This window comes from Gymnogyps californianus, chromosome 4 (genome assembly GCF_018139145.2).
Source record: "Gymnogyps californianus isolate 813 chromosome 4, ASM1813914v2, whole genome shotgun sequence".
Taxonomy (NCBI): Eukaryota; Metazoa; Chordata; class Aves; order Accipitriformes; family Cathartidae; genus Gymnogyps; species Gymnogyps californianus.
Window position 1 is genome coordinate 84,603,369 of NC_059474.1, and position 19,273 is coordinate 84,622,641.

The window sequence follows — 19,273 nt, forward strand, 5'->3', positions numbered from 1 at the left end:
CCACTTCTATTTTGCCTTAATAACTACTTTCTGTAAGGGATATTTAACATTTTTGCAGGAAACTCTTTTATTCTCACGGGATTGATTTAAAACCGATTTTTGTATTGTACAGAGGAAAGAGTTATGAGTAGGGAGAGATGTAAGGAGAGAAATGCTTAAGAAACAGTAATCAAGGTAAAGGCATTTGAACTATTCAGCAGTTTAAAGAGGATTAAATCATCACGTTTCAAACTCCAAGCACATGTCAAATACCTGATGTTTCATTTTCAAGTAGTGTTCTCACCTAGAGCTTTCCTCCATAAATCTTCAAAGTATTTTACAATGGAGTAAATAATCACTACGCTAATTTTATAGATGGGAAAATTCTTCATATACGGAGGCGAAGCGGCATACTTAAAGCTGCCTTATCCTGATTTTATAGACGGGAAACTTTTTTGTGTACCGAGGTGACGCAGCATGCTTAAGGCCGTCTAGCAGCCAGGAGTCAGGAGGGGGACCCAGATTTCAAGCCCTCTGAAATAAAGTCACGGATACATTCTCTGACACAAGCTATGACTCTCGCTATCTTGACACTGAGAGTACGGTTACTGCTGTATTAAAAAACACTGCAGAGGTTTGCTTTTGTGAAACTAACTGTGAGAGGAGTTTCAAGATGCGTATTATGTGCTGAATAAAGACAATAAGGGCAATAATTTATAGGTCTTAATAGATCCGCCATTATACAATTTTTAAAAAAGGAAGAACGTATCAGCATTTTAGACCCCAGGCGATACAAGAAAGGAAGAAGCAAGACGTACCAATATTGTGATGGAGACGTACACAGCATGTGACTGGGATGTTTTTGTTTTCTCTCCTGTTTTCACGCAGTGAAAGTTCACTGTTGACTCCACAGTCATAAAAACCAGAAGCTGACCTTTATTGCTCTTTTATTTTTTTGACAATGCAAGCTGAGCATCTCCTATGATTTCATGATGCGAGTTGAAGGTGTAAGAAAAAACCATTACATAGCACCCCCCCACCCCAATGATAACTGACATCCCGCTTTCAGTGCAGCCTCTGCATTAAGATCCCCCATCGCCTCCGCCTTTGCAGCTGATCGCGCCTCGCGTTAGGATTCATACTTCTGATTTTCTCTTCTCTCTCACTGGATTTGTCTTCAGACCATCTACTGTTTCACATCAACCAGAAAATAACTGTGCTTGGGGGTACTTTCAAGGTTTTAAAATTTGTTTTCTGTTTTTTTTTTTTTTAAGTAGCACAAAGACCTTTCTGATCTGTTTGTCACACTGTCAAGCGTGTGTTGCATTAAATAGGTTGGTTTTACTGCAGGCGTTCCGGATGCAGAAGACCGAAGCATCCCTGCTCTGCGTGAACCAAACGAGAGGTTTCATTTCAGTAAGGGAGAGCAGAGTTTACTTTGGGTTTTGTGCCCCGAGTGAAAGAAGTCTCACAACTCTTCCTTTCTGGAAATTAGTGTATCTTCTAGAAATGTCAAAATGTCGTTCCGCTCAGGTGAGGAATTAAATCAGTCAGTGGGCCTATTCACATATTCAAAATTATCACTCATTTACCTGACTGGAGGATCGGGCCCATATTTTTAAAGTGACCTGTCAAAATCGTCTCTATTATTCAACTTCATTGACCTACACTTAATAAAGGGGAATCCTTAACACGAAACCTCCTCACAACATGCTGGTGTCTTACGGAAAAAGACCATTTGGGTGCCAAGTTTGTGATTAAGCGGGCTGTGGAACATCGTACGGTAGCTGCGGCGTGGCTCTTTGAGATTACTCACGAGAGACTAGCCAGTTCTGCGGCCACCTACGCGTTCATGACCGCAACTCGGTGTGCAATACTGATACACCTATTTGGCGGCGATGCCTGGTAGTTGACCTCTACGTCCTCTAGTATGTCAAGACAGAGATTAGTAGCGTTAATCCCAGTATAACAAGAGTGCTCATTTTGTCCGGCCTATAAATAATTCAAGCAATAATTCAATCTCTTTAAAAAGAACACAGATACATGGGCGGGGATAGGGACCCCCGAAACAAATAAAAACTAACCAGCTAACCTAAAAGCCAATCCTACCCTCTCACAGTGACTTTTAGAAAATACATTCTTTTTACTGAGGACGAGCAAAATTGTATTACTCATTGGCACTAAACTTATGTGCTTTTAACCTAGCTGCATTTTTTCTCAAAGACATAATTAAAAGCGTATCTCTAAGGAGCGCAGGCATATATCACTGTAAGAATGCCCTCATTAACGAAATACTGCTGATCACGCCATTCCTCTCACAGTACTCTGTTCCTTTCATCTGCAGTCAAAATACCTTTCTCTTCTAAGGAAAACTGTGAATTAGAGTCTCTATATGCTGCTGAAAAATTGATCTCCCATTACTGGAAGGATGGCAACGACTACAGAAAGGGGACTGCTAACGGAAATAGCTGTATCAGTGCTTTCAATGTGTGACAAGTTGTCACTTCAATAGAGAAATATTGTCATTTTGTTACCGACTCAGAGTACGGCAATATGATTAAGTCAAAACTAATTAGATTATTGAAACGTTAGCCCAAACATTTAAGCTTCTCACTTCTCCAGAGGTTTTACTGAACCGCCGGCTGCAACTGACATCCATCCAAAACCTAGGTGTTCCGTGTGAAAGGCTGTGTTGTTCGATTCCCACTATAGATGCCAAAAATGCAGCTTCGTTCATTCACGTGAGAGATCGCCAGGAGATCCCATATCAATTTTGGTTTTATTGTACGATTTCATTTGGTAAGGTGGAAAAAAAATGCACGAGTACCTCCTTTGTATTTGCACAGGGGGGAGTACCCAAGGAGAACGGCCTTGGAACAAGGTTACCTTTTCAGTGACTCTAATCTCTCACCGTTTTTGGATGACTAGATCACTGTTTAAGTACAAAAACTGGAGGTCGTTGGCATTTTGGACAGTTTGAAATTCGGTTTCAGTCTGAGTGTGAGTTTGAACTGGAAATTTGAGAGAAATGATTTGGAAGTCTAGGGTGCTTCCCAAGTGTTGTTTCTAGGGAACTGTGACAAATATTGCCTTAAATAGCCACGCTTGCCATCGAGCAGCACGGTGATAACAACATACCTTACAGTCAGTGCCTCCCTGGCTGCTGTGGCTCTGCGCCTTTCCAATCGAGCCGACACACTTAAGCGAGGGACTGCGGGACACGGGGCTTCTTGCCGTTCAGAAACCGTTTTTCCAATACGATTCTTATTTTCCTGAAAATTTCACAGGTGAAACAAAGCTTGTGTTGGGAAATTCCCAGGGTTGCTTTGTCAACTTCTATAGGGAAGATGTCCAGGGGCGGTACATTTCACAGTGGGAAATTTACAGCTGGTGTTTTCCTGTCCCGATCCATCCTTCTACCGCTTCTTTTCTGTCAGTTACCTCCTAACCTCTGCTTAGTGCACGCGTGGAGACCCACCACTGGGGATTTACACTTGTTGTCAACGCTTTTTACACTTATTTCCCCTACTGGAAGCACTCGACAGACCCCAGAGGGTCTACAGGCAACCGCCGGCCCGCGGCGCTTCGCCACGCCACCCCGGCACCACGCCAGGCAGCGCCTCTCCGTAGCCCCCCTTCCCGAGGGTACGTCCCGCACCGGGCTGGCTCACTGAAGCGCCGCCATCATCATCATCATCGTCAACGCCGTGAGGGCGGCCGGGGCCAAGGCTGAGGGGGCCCCCGTCCGCCCCACGCGTGTCTCTCTCTCTGCGGGGCCCGTCGGCTCCGCGGCGCCTCAGGGCGGGGGCGCGAGGCCGTTGGAGCCCCTCACGGCCGCCGCGCGCGCAGGGGCGTGAGGGAGCGCGCGAGGAAAGGTGGGTGGGTGTGTGGGGGGGGTGCGCGCTGCACGCCGCGCGTCGCTCCCCGCCGCTCCCACTCCACGTGCTCGCCCGAGGCTGACAACGTCACTTCCGGACAGGCGGCGCAGGGGGGGGTGGGGTGGAGTGGGGTGTAACGCGTGTGTGAGGAAAGCCGGGGCTGCGCATGCGCTGTCGCGCCGCACACTGGCGGGGCGGCTTCTCCGGGCAGCGCGCTTCTTCCCCCCCACCCTCCTTCCCTCCCTCCTTCCCTGCCCGTCCGCCCGCCTCCCCCGGCCCGGCCGCCGCGGGGCTGTGGCCGGGCTGTGCCCGCCCCCTTCCTCCTTCTCCCTCCTCCTCCTCCTCCTCCTCCTTCTCCTCTCAGAGCGGGCGTCGCTGCGGGCGCAGGGAGCCGGCGGTGGCGGGCGAGCGGGTGAGGAGAAGCGGGGTGGGGGCCGCGGCCGGCATGTGAACCGGGGCAGCCCCCTCCCCGCTGCGGCAGCCCGTAGGCAACGGTCGCCCCTCGCCTCAGACTCGCCGCCCGCCCGCCCGGCGGCTTTTTCCTCGGCCGCCCTGCGCTGCGCGGGGCCGGGCAGCCGCCTGCGGCCGGCGCCCGTCCCGCGGGCCCGGCGGGGCCCCGCTCGCCATGAAGAAGTTTTCTCGGATGCCCAAGTCCGAGGGGAGCGGCGGCGGCGGCGGCGGGACGGCGTGTGTGGGCTCCGGCGGCGGGGGCGGCGGGGGGAGCGGCGTCGCCTTGGGCAAGGTGTTCGCCGTCGGACGCTACCAGGTCACCCCCGAGGAGCTGCTGGCGGAAGGTAACGGCGGGGTGGGGGGAACCGGGCCGGGACGTCCGAGGTGCCCGTGGGACGGGGAGGGAGCGGCAGAGGCCGAGCAGCGCGGCCGTGGGGCGAGGCGGGGGCCCGCTGCCCTGCTCCTCGCCGGGACGAGCTCCCCCCGGCCCCTGCCAGCCGCAGGCTCGCTCTCCCCGTCCCTGAATAGCTGCTTACTCGCTGTAAGCTGGTTAAGGGGGTTTTGGGTTGGGTTTTTTTTTTGTTTTTTGCTTGTTTGTTTCGGTTGCTGCCTGGTGCCTGGGGCTCGTTAGGTGGCTTAGAGTTTCCTGGCGTATTGTCGTGAGTGAAGCGATATGAGATGTCTGAGAGAGCGGCAGGCTGCTGGTGGGGCTGGTGATTCACTGGGTCAGATCAGTTGGGGTTGGAGACGGTGCGGCCGGTAACCGGTGCTTCCGATAAGGGAGGCTTAATCCTGTAGTAGGTCGCCAGCTAATCTGGAAAAAAAAAAAAGAAGAAAATAAAAAGCATGATCTTCTTTGCTGGAATGCAGTAGATTTCTGGCAGGGTCACGAGTGAAGTTGCAGTGCGAGCAACTTTTGCTGTAGGGAATCGCTGTCCTTCCCTTGTTGCAGGGTGTTTGAATTCTAGTTCTTGTCGTTAAGTTGCACTTTATGTCGTTGGACCTCCGCTGGGGCTTAAAGAAATGTTGCGTGAATTCAGATAGTCGTAGAACTGGCTAGACTCTGTTAGTTGTATGACTTTAACAGACGCTGGCATGGGCCATCATCAGAACAGCTGTATTTGAGTTTTGCTCTGTGTGTGTGTGGAGGGGGAAACAGTGCAGTGTTGATCCCTCATAGCTGGTGGCAGCCGATGTTGTAATGTATGAAGTATAATTCACTTCCTAGGTCAGTGAGCACAGGGCTAGTCCTGTACACCTCGTTGTTACTGGATTTTGCAGCACTACAACATGCTGCTTTGGCTGTTGTGGGTAAAATAATTTATCTTTGTCATTTTTAAGTCTGTGTATTGCTTCGACTAGTTTATGCATAAATGTTTCATTGCCTATGTGCATTTCTTGACGAAGATTTAAGATGTGGTTTTAACAAGTACATGCAGATACTATTACTGTTCAAAATAGAAACGTATAGATGGTACTTAAATTTTCATTGCTATCTGAAAAAAGTTTTAGTAGAATAGTGGAATTGGTACTTAATATTTAGAATGCAATATTTTGCCTTTGGCTTACGAAAATGAGGTCAGGGCTTAGCCAACTGCATACCTGGTTGCCTAAAAGACGAGTGGTCCTTGCTGAGAGCTCCTTCAAAGTCATTGTGGTCTGACAAAAGGTCCCTTCTCTGCAGGGCTGGTTGCAGGATAGAGCCTTCTTCAAAAAATTATGGAAATAGGCTCCTGAAGAAATGGAGGAGGTAACACAAAACCCATGTATGTAGTGGAAAAGAGAGAAATTGCATGATGTTTGGTTCAGTTTAGCATATTATTAAAAGTTTTCTTGTAATGTGCTGTTCTAAGAGTCACTATAGATTGCTATTATTTTGCTGCTTCTTTCTGTAGCTTGCAGAAACAAATTCGTAGCCCTTAAGGGCTTGGGGGCAGGGGGAGTACGAATTTTAACAGTTGAGTGTTGTGCAAATTGGCTTCCTTACTTTGAGACTGAACTAGAAAGTTTTCTACAGCTTTTATGTGATCCCTTAAATGTGGATGCCTCGGACAAGAACCGATAAGAGTCAGGGCACTGTAAATCTGCTGCGTCTTGGGAAAAGTCTTCAAAGCCAACAGCAGAGCTATTCAGTAGGGAGGACCCAAAAAGGCTTAGAGGAGCAGAAAATAACAGGTGGCATAACTGCGTGGTTGAGGCGGTAGGGAAGTGAGGCAGCGGGCGGAACCGTACCCTTAGAACTCCTCTGACTGTCGGGAAGCAGCTGGGTTAAGAGTGTGTGTGTGCGCGGGGAGCAGATGTGTGCCCCGTGGTGGCTGGTGGGAAGGTCACTGTGACTAAGTGTTCAAGTGGCACTCGGGTCCTCCTAACTGACCACAGTAGTTCACGAATGAAAAAGTTGCTTTAGATCTAGCAATTACTTCTTGACAGTCAGGTTTTCCCTTGACTTAGTAACAATTTATAGTGAGTAATCGTACGTTATTGGTGTTCTATTAGTCGTATTGCAATCTATTATTAATACTTCATGCTTTATAAATCCCCTGCTTAATAATCCTCCTCCTTGGGGGGCAGGGGGGAACAAACTTTTTTTTTTTTTTCCCCTGGTCCCTTTGCATAAGGCGTTTTTTTTCTTCTTTTGTTTTCTGAAACCCACTTTTACACAGGGTCTTAGGCTTGTCAGGTAGTTCCTGTTATTCAGTGCTGATAAAATAACCATTTACACGTGTAACTTTAAGAGGCTCATATCAGGGTTTTAGGTTGTGTCACAAAGCGTTGTTAATAAGTCAATGAATTTAATGAATTTAACAAGCCTATTTCAGAATGGATATATGATGTTTTGTTAGCAGTGGTGTGGTATGGATAGGCTTTTTTACTAGCTATTAGAATTAATAGCATTATATGTCTGTCAGCTTCAAACTGTTTAGACACCACCCACCCACCCCCCTTCCCAAATTTTGCATCCGAGTTGTCATAGGAAGCTAACTCTTGGTTTTGCAAAGGCCTTATGCACCCGGTAACTAGAGCGAGTGGCAGCAGTGATGCCAAAAGGCTCAAGTTTTAACTACCTTGTTAGGCTGAGGTAATGGATCTTTGCTAGATTTCCTGTGTTGATGCAGGTGTTACCCTCAAAACGCTTTTCTGTAGTCTTTGACAATATTGTTTTATTGCAGTGTTTTAAAGGCAATGGTACGTAGCATTATAATCTAGTTCTTTTGCATAAATATGTATAGTGCTATCTAAAGCAACTGCATCCTTTTGTAGTAAGGTAGGTATAAAGGTTGAAGTGCCGTAGTTATAGGCTGTTAGATGGCTTCTTTTGTTCTAAACACACGTCTCTTCTGGTGACGTCTTAGCCTTCATAACCCAATGATCAGTATGTTGTTGGATGGAGGTATTTGTTTTTAAGGTTTATTTCTCAGAGATGGGGAAAGCCCAATCAATTTGGGTTAAGGTTTGATATAGGAAGTGAGTTGCTATCCATTTTGAGGAGATGGTAGAAGTGTGCAGAAAAAATGACTGATGCAGGCAGAGCGCAGGCCTTCTCTGTACATCTTTTTGTTGAACAAGAGTATGTACAATGCAGCTGAACTTCGGGAAATGAAATCTGACAAAAATACAGAGAATTCTCTGTTGAAAGTTACAGATGGTGCGCGGGGAACTCTAGTTACGGTGACTCCAATATTGAAAAAGAGTTTATAGTTCAGAAACTGCAGCAAACTGGACGTGACAAAGTATGAAAACATCCTTTAAAACTGATCTCAAATGTCAATGCAAAACAGTTAATGTTGCGAAGAGTGAAAAGGAAAGTAAAAATTAGCAACCTCCCAAAACATTTTTGGTTTATATAAGGAGGAGGTAGAAAGTTATAGCTTGACACGGGCATAATACTACTTCATTGTTTGCATTGACTTAAACAGAAAGGAGTTATTGAAGTGTAAGAACTGCAGTAAAACTTATTTTCCTGGAGACTATAAGGGTGGGCATTGCAAGATACTCCGTGGTCTTATCCCGATTGCTTGGCAGGACTTGGGGGTGTTTAAACTGAATAAATAAAGACTTTTCCAGGTTTGAAGTTGTCTTTGTACCGTGAGCAGACCAAAGTGGGCATGCTAAGTGTTGTGTTGAAATTGAGTGTGTGGGTAGGTTTTTAAGGAGTGTGGATTAAGCAAGCAGAGACAGTTACAGATGTTTTTAAAAAAAGAAAAACAAGGAGACTGTGCATGAAATGTGCAGTGGACTCTCAAGCTTCACTCTCGAACATGACCGGCTTGGTTTGGAAGTCAATTTGTGGGTGTGGGAAGATGGTCATCATACTGCTTTCATTGTTTCCTATTCAGCATTGATTAAGGAATCATGGGGCATATGCTGTTCCATCTTATAAAAAAAAAAAAAAAAATAGTACTGTGTAGTGTTCTCCCCCCCGCTGTGGTCCAGCTAATAAACTGTCATCCAGTGTCCTGTGTGTCTTGATCTGATATCTAAAGTACCACAGTTTCAAGGGAGTCTTGAGGTTGTTCTCCCATTGTCCAGGACAATTAGTACCGTATCTGGATGCTTCCTGATTTCTTAATTAGACTACTTGTAGTCCAGCAGAGAAATGGGCTAACTCCATGTCAGGCAGTAGTCCCCTGTTGTTTGTCTCTGTCCTGACCCCCCCACCCCCCCCAGCCTCACTTGAAGGGAACAGCCTATAGAGGCACTAAACATTTGTCCCGTTGGAAGTGCTCCACCAAAGAGGCAGAAATCCATACCTCTCCTTGTTCATTAAGCTAGAAGTGCTTCAAAAAAATGAGCTGGGACTTGGTGCCTCACTAAAAGGAGGAGGGAGATGATTGAACGTAAAGCTTAGACCGTCTGGGGTTTAGGCTTCTCAGAGAAGGTAAGAGGGTTGGAGCTTGTGTGTTCTGGTGGGGTACTCTTTTATTTTGTGATAAAAGCATTACGGGGCTAGCAGGTAGTTGTAAACTTAGATACTGGGCGAGTGCTACTGGACTTGGAGTCATCTTCAGCAAAGAACCTTGAAGTAAAAGAAGTAGCGTCCTAGAAACAAGCATGAGGGTTTTATTTGTTGTTTTGTTTTGTTTTTTTTGTCACATAGTGGGAATGCTAATCTGGCTGCGAGTGAGCTTTACCGAACTGGATTTCACAGGATTATCCAATCATTACTGTTTGCCTCTGATACAGATGTTAACCCTGGTTACAGATGAGGAATGTGCTAGTGTGCTGTGAATATAGCACAAGAGGGTGATGATCTTGCCCCTGAAAACCTTGTTTTTTGGGAAGGAGTAGGCCGACTGTATTCGGAGGAAGCAGAACTCTCTTGTTATAAATTCAGTACAGTCTTTTCCATTTTAACCCTTCCACCAGCAAGTGCATTGCTTATGAAAGTGGAGGTGAGATGCTAGAGACTTTACACGGAAGAAACTGGGTAATACCCTGTGCAACTTGCTCCCAGAAGTACCCAAACGGGATGTAAAGCGGCGGTAGGTAGCGTCGCTGCGTTTAGAAAAGGCAATAGGCCGCTCTTCAGCTCTTGTGGGTCTTGAAACTTTGGGTAGGAGGGGTTGAACATGACACATTACTGCCCTTGTACTGTAACTTTCTCTGTTTCCTTTGCCCTAGTATATGTGGCAAGAAGTTGTGTGATAGCGGTTGTACTGTTTTTTTTAGTCGTTCTAGCTGATAAAATGGTGAGTTTGGAGCTGTGTGGTGTTGAGCCTTCCGGTGCTGTATCTTAGGAAGCTGGTTTTTTTTTCTTGGTGACCTTATATCTAGGACTAGAGAGGCAGGGAAAAAGCCACTCAAGTGGTGATAGCTTTTAAGTTAATTACTTAATGTTTGTGTAACACAGAACATTTCCTTCATTTATTCAATATGATGGTTAAAGCATAGTTTTCTGTGAAGACAAAATTCATTCTGCGTCCTTTTATAATTCGTCTCACACTGCAATCTCTTGGAGTCATTACCGGCAAACTAGTGAAGGAATGAGCTTCTTGCAAGCTCTGCTGTCCTACTTAAATTGAGCGTGTATAAATTGCAAGTACTTTGTGACATTTATTATTTAGTTGGTCTTTTATTTTCATACTGTTCCAGTCGAGGCCTAAGAAAACTAGCATCTTAATGGAGAGGAATCCAGGTCCCGTTCTGTGAGACCTCGTGCGGTGCGTTAGTAGGTTGTCATGCTGTTTAATTTTTAGCACAAGTGTCTTTTCCTGGACGTTGTTCTTGACTTAATTGTCTAGGGGAAGAAGGGGACTCTTAAAGTCTGACCAACATTACAGCTGTGGTAAAGGCTGAATTGCTTATTGTCCAGAAAGGAGGTGTAGTAAGTTTTTCAAAATCAGTCCTCAAGTTAGGATAGTCTTGGAAGTTCTGTTGTGGTTTTTTTCTACCTTATGTGTCTCAGCAATAGCAGTTCAATTAGCAATCCAAATAGAGGGTCTTTCTGATGTGCATAAGGTTTTTCTTGCCCTTCTAGGATGCTTTGTTAAGCCCCATTTCAATTAACCTTTCATACCCCGATTTTTAAGTCTTCAGAGTAAGTTATCTTGGGGATTTGCGACTCTGGCAGCTGCTCTAAATCCTTAAGCGTGCTGCTGTACGGCGTACACTGGTTTCTCTCGTGTGAAGATGTGGCTCGCGTGTTGGTGCTTTGTTCTGAAGAGGCAAATGGAGAGAAGTGCCATAGTAACGGATCTGTGAACTTCAGTACTTCCAAGTGTTTAAATGTGGTGTAGACTGACTTTTTAACGGTGAGATTCTGATTGTACGGTGGGAGAGCTTATTTTTGTGGCAAGTGTTATGAATATAGCTGGTGCAGGGTCACTTCTGCCATAACTATGTGGCATGGCAGCCTCCTCATACGGGACCAGCTGACACATTCATTATTGGTTTTCTTCATTAGTTTAGTGGCTGTGACTTGCCGCGCTTGGCGGTAGCTACTGTTTTCAGCTGGAATCTAGTTCAGTTGTTCAGGTGGATTATGAGCTGGAAGGTTGTCTGGAAAGGTAAGTTGTGGAATTTGAGTTGGGATTGGTCATGTCGATTTTTTTCAGTGTGACATGACCGAGTCTACGTTCACACGTGACTGTAAAGGTCAAGCCTGTTATTCTGTCTCAAAGGGTTTTGCTTTGCTAATATTTGAGTAGCAGAAGTGGTTTGTTCGAGTTGAAAAGATAAAGGGAGAAAACAAGCAGCGCGAGTACTCGAAACTTCTGATACTCATTTTGGCTAAGAGAATAATATAATACACGTGAAGCTCTCGCACAGTCCCGACAATAGGCATGGCTGCCTTCGCGTGTAGCTTCGGAATGGCAGGTGGTGAGATGCTGAACTGAGTTTTGATCTGTGGGTAATGAAAGATAGCGAGCCTGTGCTGTAGCGCTTGGGATTTATCCTTGGGCTTTTCAGGCCTAATGAAGGCAGCTAACAGCTTGAAACAAGCGCTTTGTTTTGCCTGTTACAGGATGTAGCTGTATTCTGTGTAATGAAGAAGAAAACAAACCAGGAAGGAGTTTGGGTATTTGCATGTGATCCTAGTCTTACATCAATACGCGGGCAAATGTATCTTTTCATGTAACATAGCGCACAAAACGAATGCGTTAACTTCGGTTTTGTTAGTCAGATAACTAGTGTACTGACTGCACTTTGGTGGTACTTTGGGAGAACAGTCGTTCTCGCTGTTCTCTCCAGAGCTGTCGTGTGCCTCTCCTATGTAGATGGAGAAATGAACAGGTTAAGAAACATCTGTAAGGCTGACAAAGGTATCTATTGTACAGCTAAGGCCAAGTTCAGCTGTTAGGGACACGTGGTCTAATGCTCTTTGATTGTCAAGTTATTAGTCTTTGCATCCCCTAAGGACCCTCCTTTCTGCGTTGCGATGTCCATGAACATGTAATATTACGCCTCTGTAAACTGTACATAATGGTTCCGTTCTTGTTCAAGAACGTTATCAATTTAACTTTTGTGTGCCCAGAAGTAGTTAAATACTGAGCAAATACTTTGGAATCTAGTAATTCTGAGCTAAGTTTTTGGGATAGTGGCCAAGAGTCAGATGGCTGTATAGGAGAAGCAGCTTGATTTGTAGCAGTATCATGTTAATATGATGCACAAACTCGAGCCGTCTTCCTTTGCCAAATGTTGATGAAAGACAGACTAACAAATTCATGTGCCATCTACTTGCCTTTTTTCCTTGCGGATGCGTTTTGATCAAGTATGCTAATGTTACAGTGGTCATAAAAGGGGATGTACGTGTGTAGGTTACTATGAAACTCCCGGATGCCCTCAAAGGGTAAGGCAGCATGTAATAACAGAGGATATATTAGCTTTGTCTGTGAAAGACTTGGCCAGGCTTTAAAAGAAGTTGCGCAGGATCTTATTTTGTGTGCGTACGTGTTTCCTTGGTTCAACTGAAAGTTTACTTCTTTCTCTTCTTTTATTAGATCTCAGAATTTTGCATGTCAACGTAGAAAAGAAAAACTTTGTTTGCTAATAAAAGTAGAATTCCTTTTCGGACAGGTGTTAACTAGAAACCAGTGATTCTGGGAAGATGGTGTTTATTTCTCTGGGCTTTTGTTAGCGTACTATCAGAGCTGTCAGTCGTTAACTAGTGTGTTACCCATATGGAAGTACTTGCACAGTTTTTCTGTGCATGGGGAACTGAAGTTAATGCCAGAGATGGGACTCGGTCTCTACGGAGCAGCGTCGTTACAGGCTTACTTTCCTTTCGCATCTGGGAAGAGCGAGCGTGCTTTAACATAGATGCATGTTAACGGTGTGAACTTAGACATCTTTCTAGCTGTAGATGTTTGTTTGTTTTAGCTGTAAATGTGTGCACACGTGCTGTCTGATGAATGTCTCGCTTCTTGCTAAATAGATTTCACCTCGGGTTCAGAGGAAGAGTGTTTGAGGTAATCAGTTAAGTTGTGCTTCTTGTCTCTGGCATTGTTTTGGTTTAAAGTGTTTTTTTTCAGTCTTCATTCTCTAAACTGTTTAATTTCTTAACTGTGGGCTATATTTTACTTGTTGTGACTATTTTTTGCCTCCATAATAGCCTAGATAGGTAGGTTACCACAGTCGAATGAGTTGCTGTTTGGAAGCAGGGCGGCGTTAACTGACACTATGAATGCTCTATGCCTGCCAAAATGCGGAGGGTAAGAGTGTCAGATACCAGGTGGTTCTAGTAAACAAATGTTATTCTGCATTTGGGACTAACGAGGAACACGGACGTGGTCAGTCGCCTAATTGTAACTTGATTGCGTGGGATGCTGTCCTTTTCCTAAGAAGTTGTTACATTTCCAGGCATCGGTTTTGGAATGGAAGTTTTTCCTCATGTGTTTTTATAGGTTTAGCTTAAAAGCTGTTAATGTACTGGATGCACAGCTGCTTCCTGAAGTGAAATGTGGGGAATATTTGCTGCTAAGCAGCAGTACACTGACGCAGGTCACGTCGTCTCTAGTCTGTCGTTCCGCTGTGGTAGAGCTGGCTTGTCCTGTGTTTTCCTTTCCAGCTTAAGAAGTTAGGTAGTGAACGTGAAACCCCTGTTCTCTTGAAGGGCTAGGTCGTGTTTTTTCTCTTCATTGTTGTCTAGCTGCTGACAAGGAAGGAAGATGAAATCTTCTTCTTCTGCTTGCCTGGTTGTCTCGGGAATGGATTTCAGTCTCTTGCGTGTTTGCTTACAGGTTAAGAAGGTAAGAGCCTTTCCCTTCCTCTCCTCCGATGCTTGCGTTCCTTTCTCACGCTTGTCTAGGTTAGTTACTTTTTACTAGTAGCAGCGGGATGTCTTGGATATGGGTGGGGTCAGTTGCGAAACTGGCTCTCTGGACAGAAGCGGGGTGGAGGAAAACGCACAGAGAAGTACAGGGTAACAACCGGAAATAAAATAATTACTTTGTCTTAGGGGTCTTTTAATTAAGTTGGGAATACTTCTTTTGGTTTGAGTAGCAAAAGACATGCTACTTTGTTGTTGAGCAACCTGAACACAGGTGTGACAAAACACTAAGTCTGTGTTGTGGAACTGAAAGCTAGCTAACTTGCAGTGTTCTCCCTGCAAAGGTACGATAGTCTTTCCTTAGCCTTGATTCTCGTTACGTCCGCCTTGCTACTTCTGATGCAAATGGTAAATATACTGAAGAAATGATTATGTGGACTCATGTGAGAGTGAACACCTCTTAGCGTTTTTTGTCTTGCTCTTCAAGAGGTGTCAAAGCTGGTATTGATCTGAAGAACATCGCATCCCCGTAGGGAGAGTCATTATTCTGCAGATGGAGAGACAAAGGAAGATGAAGGGAGTTGCCCCAAGTCATACAGCAAGTCTGTACAGGAGATATGGGTAGAGTTTGGAACTTCCTGGCTCTGCGATCGTTTCTTCCTCATCGCTTCTGTAATACGCTATGCCTTGATTGCCATATACAAAACTAGGAAAGGAATTCTGATATTCTCTTGAAGAGATTTATCAGAATAATGTGTATGTTGGGATTCCTTCCAAACTTGCACATAGTATTAACGGATGAATTTGTTCCTGTGGAGCCTTGAAACATTAATACGCAAGTCTCTAAGAGTTACATACTAATGTATAGGAATGGTCCAATTCTTGGTTTAATTCCTGTTCTGTTGTACTGACTCATTTTACTGCTCATTTTTTTGATTTGGTGTTCGGACTGGGATTTCTGTCTGTGCATCTTGTCTTTCAGTAGCAGTTCTAATGAGTTGTTATTGCAGCGTTTTGCCACTCTTTTTATAAAACAAAAAATAGTTTTAAAAGTCGGTGATTAATACGACATGTTCTTATGTTCTTCTGCAATTCCTGTAAGTTGAAAAACTGAATGTGCTTATATTTAGAGAAATAGTTGCTAAAGAAATTTTTTTTTCTTTTTTGTTTTGGATGATTACTAACTTACTTGCAGGAAACTGTATGAAAGCGGTGTCTCTTTGGAGAGACAAGCTATGGAGGAGCAAAACTTGGAGCTAATCTTCATCTGACTGCTAAATGTGCACGGGCTTGGTCTGTGCTGTTCAAGAACTCTGACAGAGCCAAGTGCTCTTTTGGACTGCAGCGGTGTAAACACAGGAGAAGGTGATCCCTCTTAGTACTTTGGTTTTGAACTCGGTGTCTCAGATACAGAGCAAATAGATCTTTCAAGAATGTAAGACACTTAATTAGTCTGCTGACACACATGTATAAGGACCTGACTTGAATATAGCATACGTGTTCCATGCGACAAGAGTCTGAAGCGTGAATGAAATCTGTCGTGTCAGTGTTAGACATGGGATCAGTTCTGTTTTACGCATGATGTGCAGGAAAAGAAACTTTTGGAAAAAAAGGAAATGAAGTAATTGCGTCCTTTGGAGCCCTGCTGTCTCTCCATAGGGCTCAGTAGCACGGTCTGTGTCTGTAGAGTTGAGACCTTCACCGTGAGTTCAGTTTAGATGAGTTGTCACTTAGATAATATCACTTGGCTTTTACTTAATGAGAACTCATGAAAGCAGCAGGAGGATTATTTGTTCTCGGAATGAGCTATCTGGAGATTCCTTAGGCGCTCTGAAGATAGAAAAGAAAGCGTGTATTGTTATGGTAGTTCTAAAAGCAGCGTAATCATACAGAAACTCATCAAAAGAAAACAGTGTGCTGCATCTAATTTGGTTTAGTCATGTAGACATCTTCACGTTCCTCCAATCTTGGTTTGAAATTAGTCTTACCTTCCCAGCTTTGTGTGTTCTTGAAATGTTTGATTGTCTCCATCAAACGGACTATTTTACTTCTTCCTGTTGACTTGCTGCTCTGTTAAGCTGACATGGAATTATATAGCTGCATTTGTAAGAGGAGGTTTTTGTTGAAGGACGTCTTTGGGTTTAGGTGGTTGATGGGTCCTAACGTTTTGATGTTTTTTTTGCGGCTAACCCAAAAGCACGCAGGCTTCCAAACTGGTCCGTTTGATTAATAACTACCTTGTTTGGAGTTATCGCTCTTAACTGACTCTGCCTTGAAACACAGCAGATGTATGAGCGGTATTAAATGATTTTGATAATCTTGACTCTGATGCTCAGAATCCTGTTACCATTGCAGTATAGCTTGTTTATTTAAAATGATCAAGCTGCTTATACTGTTTAGAAGTTTCAATGTCTCTTTTTAAATCATCAAATGCAGCGGTGTGAAGTTGCAAAGTATTATTACCGAATGAATCCCAAGCATAGAAGTGATGTAAAATCATTTGGATAGCAGTCTTAATAAAGAGATGTTTTGTATGCGAATTGAAGTATTTAAATGCATTCAACGTGTACCAGATAGAGCTTTAAGATACGCCTGCCCCCATGCAGCTGCCAAGCAAATATTATTGCCTAAAATATTTTTTAAATCTATTTATTGGTATAAGCAGGTTGAATCTCAGGTATTGTGCTTTTGAGAAAGTTTACTGGCCCCCTGTTGTTCATATGCCAGATAGGTCTGTATCGGCTCCTTCAGAATGCTCAGAGTTTAAACATATACGAGTATTTGCAGACAGCTAAAGAAGGTGAGGTGAGATAATGAAAATCCTTATACTGATCGACTCAAATATTCATATCAGATATTCTTAACAACTAATTCCAGCCAGTTAATCCAGTTTTGATCATGCTCGTGTATGAAAAGTGGTCAGTGAGTTCACTGGTGATTAGACTAAGATGTGAAGATGTGAGTGAGACTATGCAGACTCTTTCGTGCTGTTTCATCTTGCTAATTTAGTATGTGTATGATGCCTTAGAAAAATAGTACACCAGAGAATCTTCCCGTGACATCTGCCTTAGTCTGAAACGGTTCTAGCATTACGAATGGCTCGGTTTATCTCTGCACGGCCTGGCGACTCTCTTGTTTCTGTTGCGACGAAAGGTGGCACTTCTCCAAGATGCCGTAGAACTAGCCATTTCGCTGAAGCTGGCCGCCTTACGCTTTACCTTGTTTCTGTGTCATAGTAGCTTTGTGGTATTCCGTGAGTGAGTTATTGATGTGTGAGGTCATAGATCCATTCTCTGACTTTCTCTGCTTTGGATTCTTATGCTTGCATATTTACATCACAATTAAAATAGTGATTTCAAGGAAAATGAAAGACAAACTACAGAGCAAATAAGAGTTAGTTAAAGAAAAGGTGTGCGTTTGGGGTTTTTTGTTTGTTTTTTTTTTTTTCTGAACTGGGCTGTAACCATTCGGTATGACAATGGAGTTGAGTTCCAAAAAAGTTGTGGTGATTGTATATTAGGTATATAATATATCTGTACCCACTGATTTAGCCATTCTGTAACTGTATTTTATTTTGACACTTGTTTATTATATTGAAGTTAAAAGCAAGTTTCTTAAAAAACCAAACTGTTGTGAGCATTAAAATGCTTAGCAAACGACATTTGAAATCAATCTATAAAATGAATTGATTTCATGGGTTCTATTGATCGTAGCCTCAGTGTTGTAGAATGAGTAACTTCATTTTTCTATCGAGTCTATATTCACAGGTAATGTCATCGTCGTGCTTTTCAAACTCCCTCTGTTTTCAGTTGAGAGTAAACTACAGATGGAGCTGAACTCAGTGAACTAAAAAGCCGTCAGGGATGGGGAAAAAAAACCTTTCCACATGTTGAAGGTAGAACTGCTGTTCCAAGTTTTTTGGTGTGGGTTTTTTTTTTAACTGTGCTAGCGGGTGCTCGTTATAGGTGTCTTATCCATGTCTTGGACAAGTTGAGAAGCTTTCTCGTGAAAGGTTCGGCAGGAAGCACATCCTGCCTAAAGGCATCACCTTGGTTACGTCTTGAGTAACGTGCTATGTCTAGCGTACTAAAGTTTGAGAGACTAGAGGTTTAATGGCGCAGTGAAATGGAATTGAATTAGCTTTTCTGGCCTAGATGACACAGCATCATCCCTTCTGTAAATGTTTAGTCAACAATCTTGACCTTGACCAAAAAAAATACAGTGTGCAGGTTGGTTGGTAGGGTTCTGTTGTGTGAGTTTCTGCTTGTTCTTGCGTCTTACTGTTGGGAGAGGGAAGCGTCAGTGATGTGAAGCTCTGTCTCTTGGAGAAAAATTTTGCTCGCTCCTGCAAACAGCTGTCACTCTTGACAAGTGTTTCTTGGCTTTGGAAATGTGGATTCTGTTTCCTGAACTTCTATCTTTTTTTTTTTAATTCCAGAACTGGTTTATGCCAGCTAGGGAGATACTAAAAATGCCGAGTTAGGAATGCAATTATGAGTATTGTAATGCACTGTGGATGGGAAACTCCGCAGCAATACTCGACAGAACTTTGTAGGCCTGTACAAAGGAAACTCGCTGTAAAAATGCTGACCTGCTCTATAAAGAGGAAGCATGTTTGTTTAAGTATACTGGGATGTGCGAGAAGTGCATTTGCAAAGGAAGAAAGAATTTGTAGAAAATAAATGGATTGGTTGCATTACTGTACACTTCAAAAGTAAAAATCACTTGAAGATCCTTGCATTGTTGGAAGATAGCGTTGTTCCCAGGCTGGAAGATGATTCCATGAGCGCTGACCTAGAAGATGCCGAACTGAATGCTGTTTTGCTTTGGTTGCTCACGTGCCTGTAACCCAATTGTTGTACTGTCTTTGTACAGTAAACTGCGTAAGGTGACTCTGACAACTCTGCGTTGTGCTGAAGTGTTTCCTGGTCCCCACCGATGCTGGGAGCAGACTGGATTAGTCTCTTCTCACAGGAACAGTACAAATATTTATGTTTGAAGAAAGCTCCCCTTCTTTTTGTTAGAAAAAACTACAGCACCCTTCCCTCTGTGTCACATCTAACTCCTGTTTTTAATAGCTCAACTAGCAAGTGTCTGCGTGACGGCGTAGCCCTAGAACTTTAAGAGCTGACTTATTGAATGAAGCCCAGTGGTTTGTGACTTGTTGCCAAATTGTACCGTAACGTCCTACTTTCGGTTTCTGTTAGTGTAGATAATGGACCCGTTTAATACTCTCAAGTAATTTCTGTTACGACGT

General features: G+C 43.8%; 1 protein-coding gene across 1 annotated transcript in view; it reads left to right on the forward strand.

The window, feature by feature from the left end:
- The first annotated feature begins 4,143 nt into the window (after positions 1 to 4,143).
- The window catches only part of BMP2K (BMP2 inducible kinase), a 63,057-nt gene continuing 47,927 nt past the window's right edge, over positions 4,144 to 19,273 (forward strand). Inside the window, exon 1 of the mRNA XM_050895294.1 lies at positions 4,144 to 4,651. Within this exon, the coding sequence (XP_050751251.1) occupies positions 4,483 to 4,651 (169 nt within the window). The 5' untranslated portion in view covers positions 4,144 to 4,482. The remainder of the gene's footprint in view (positions 4,652 to 19,273) is intronic.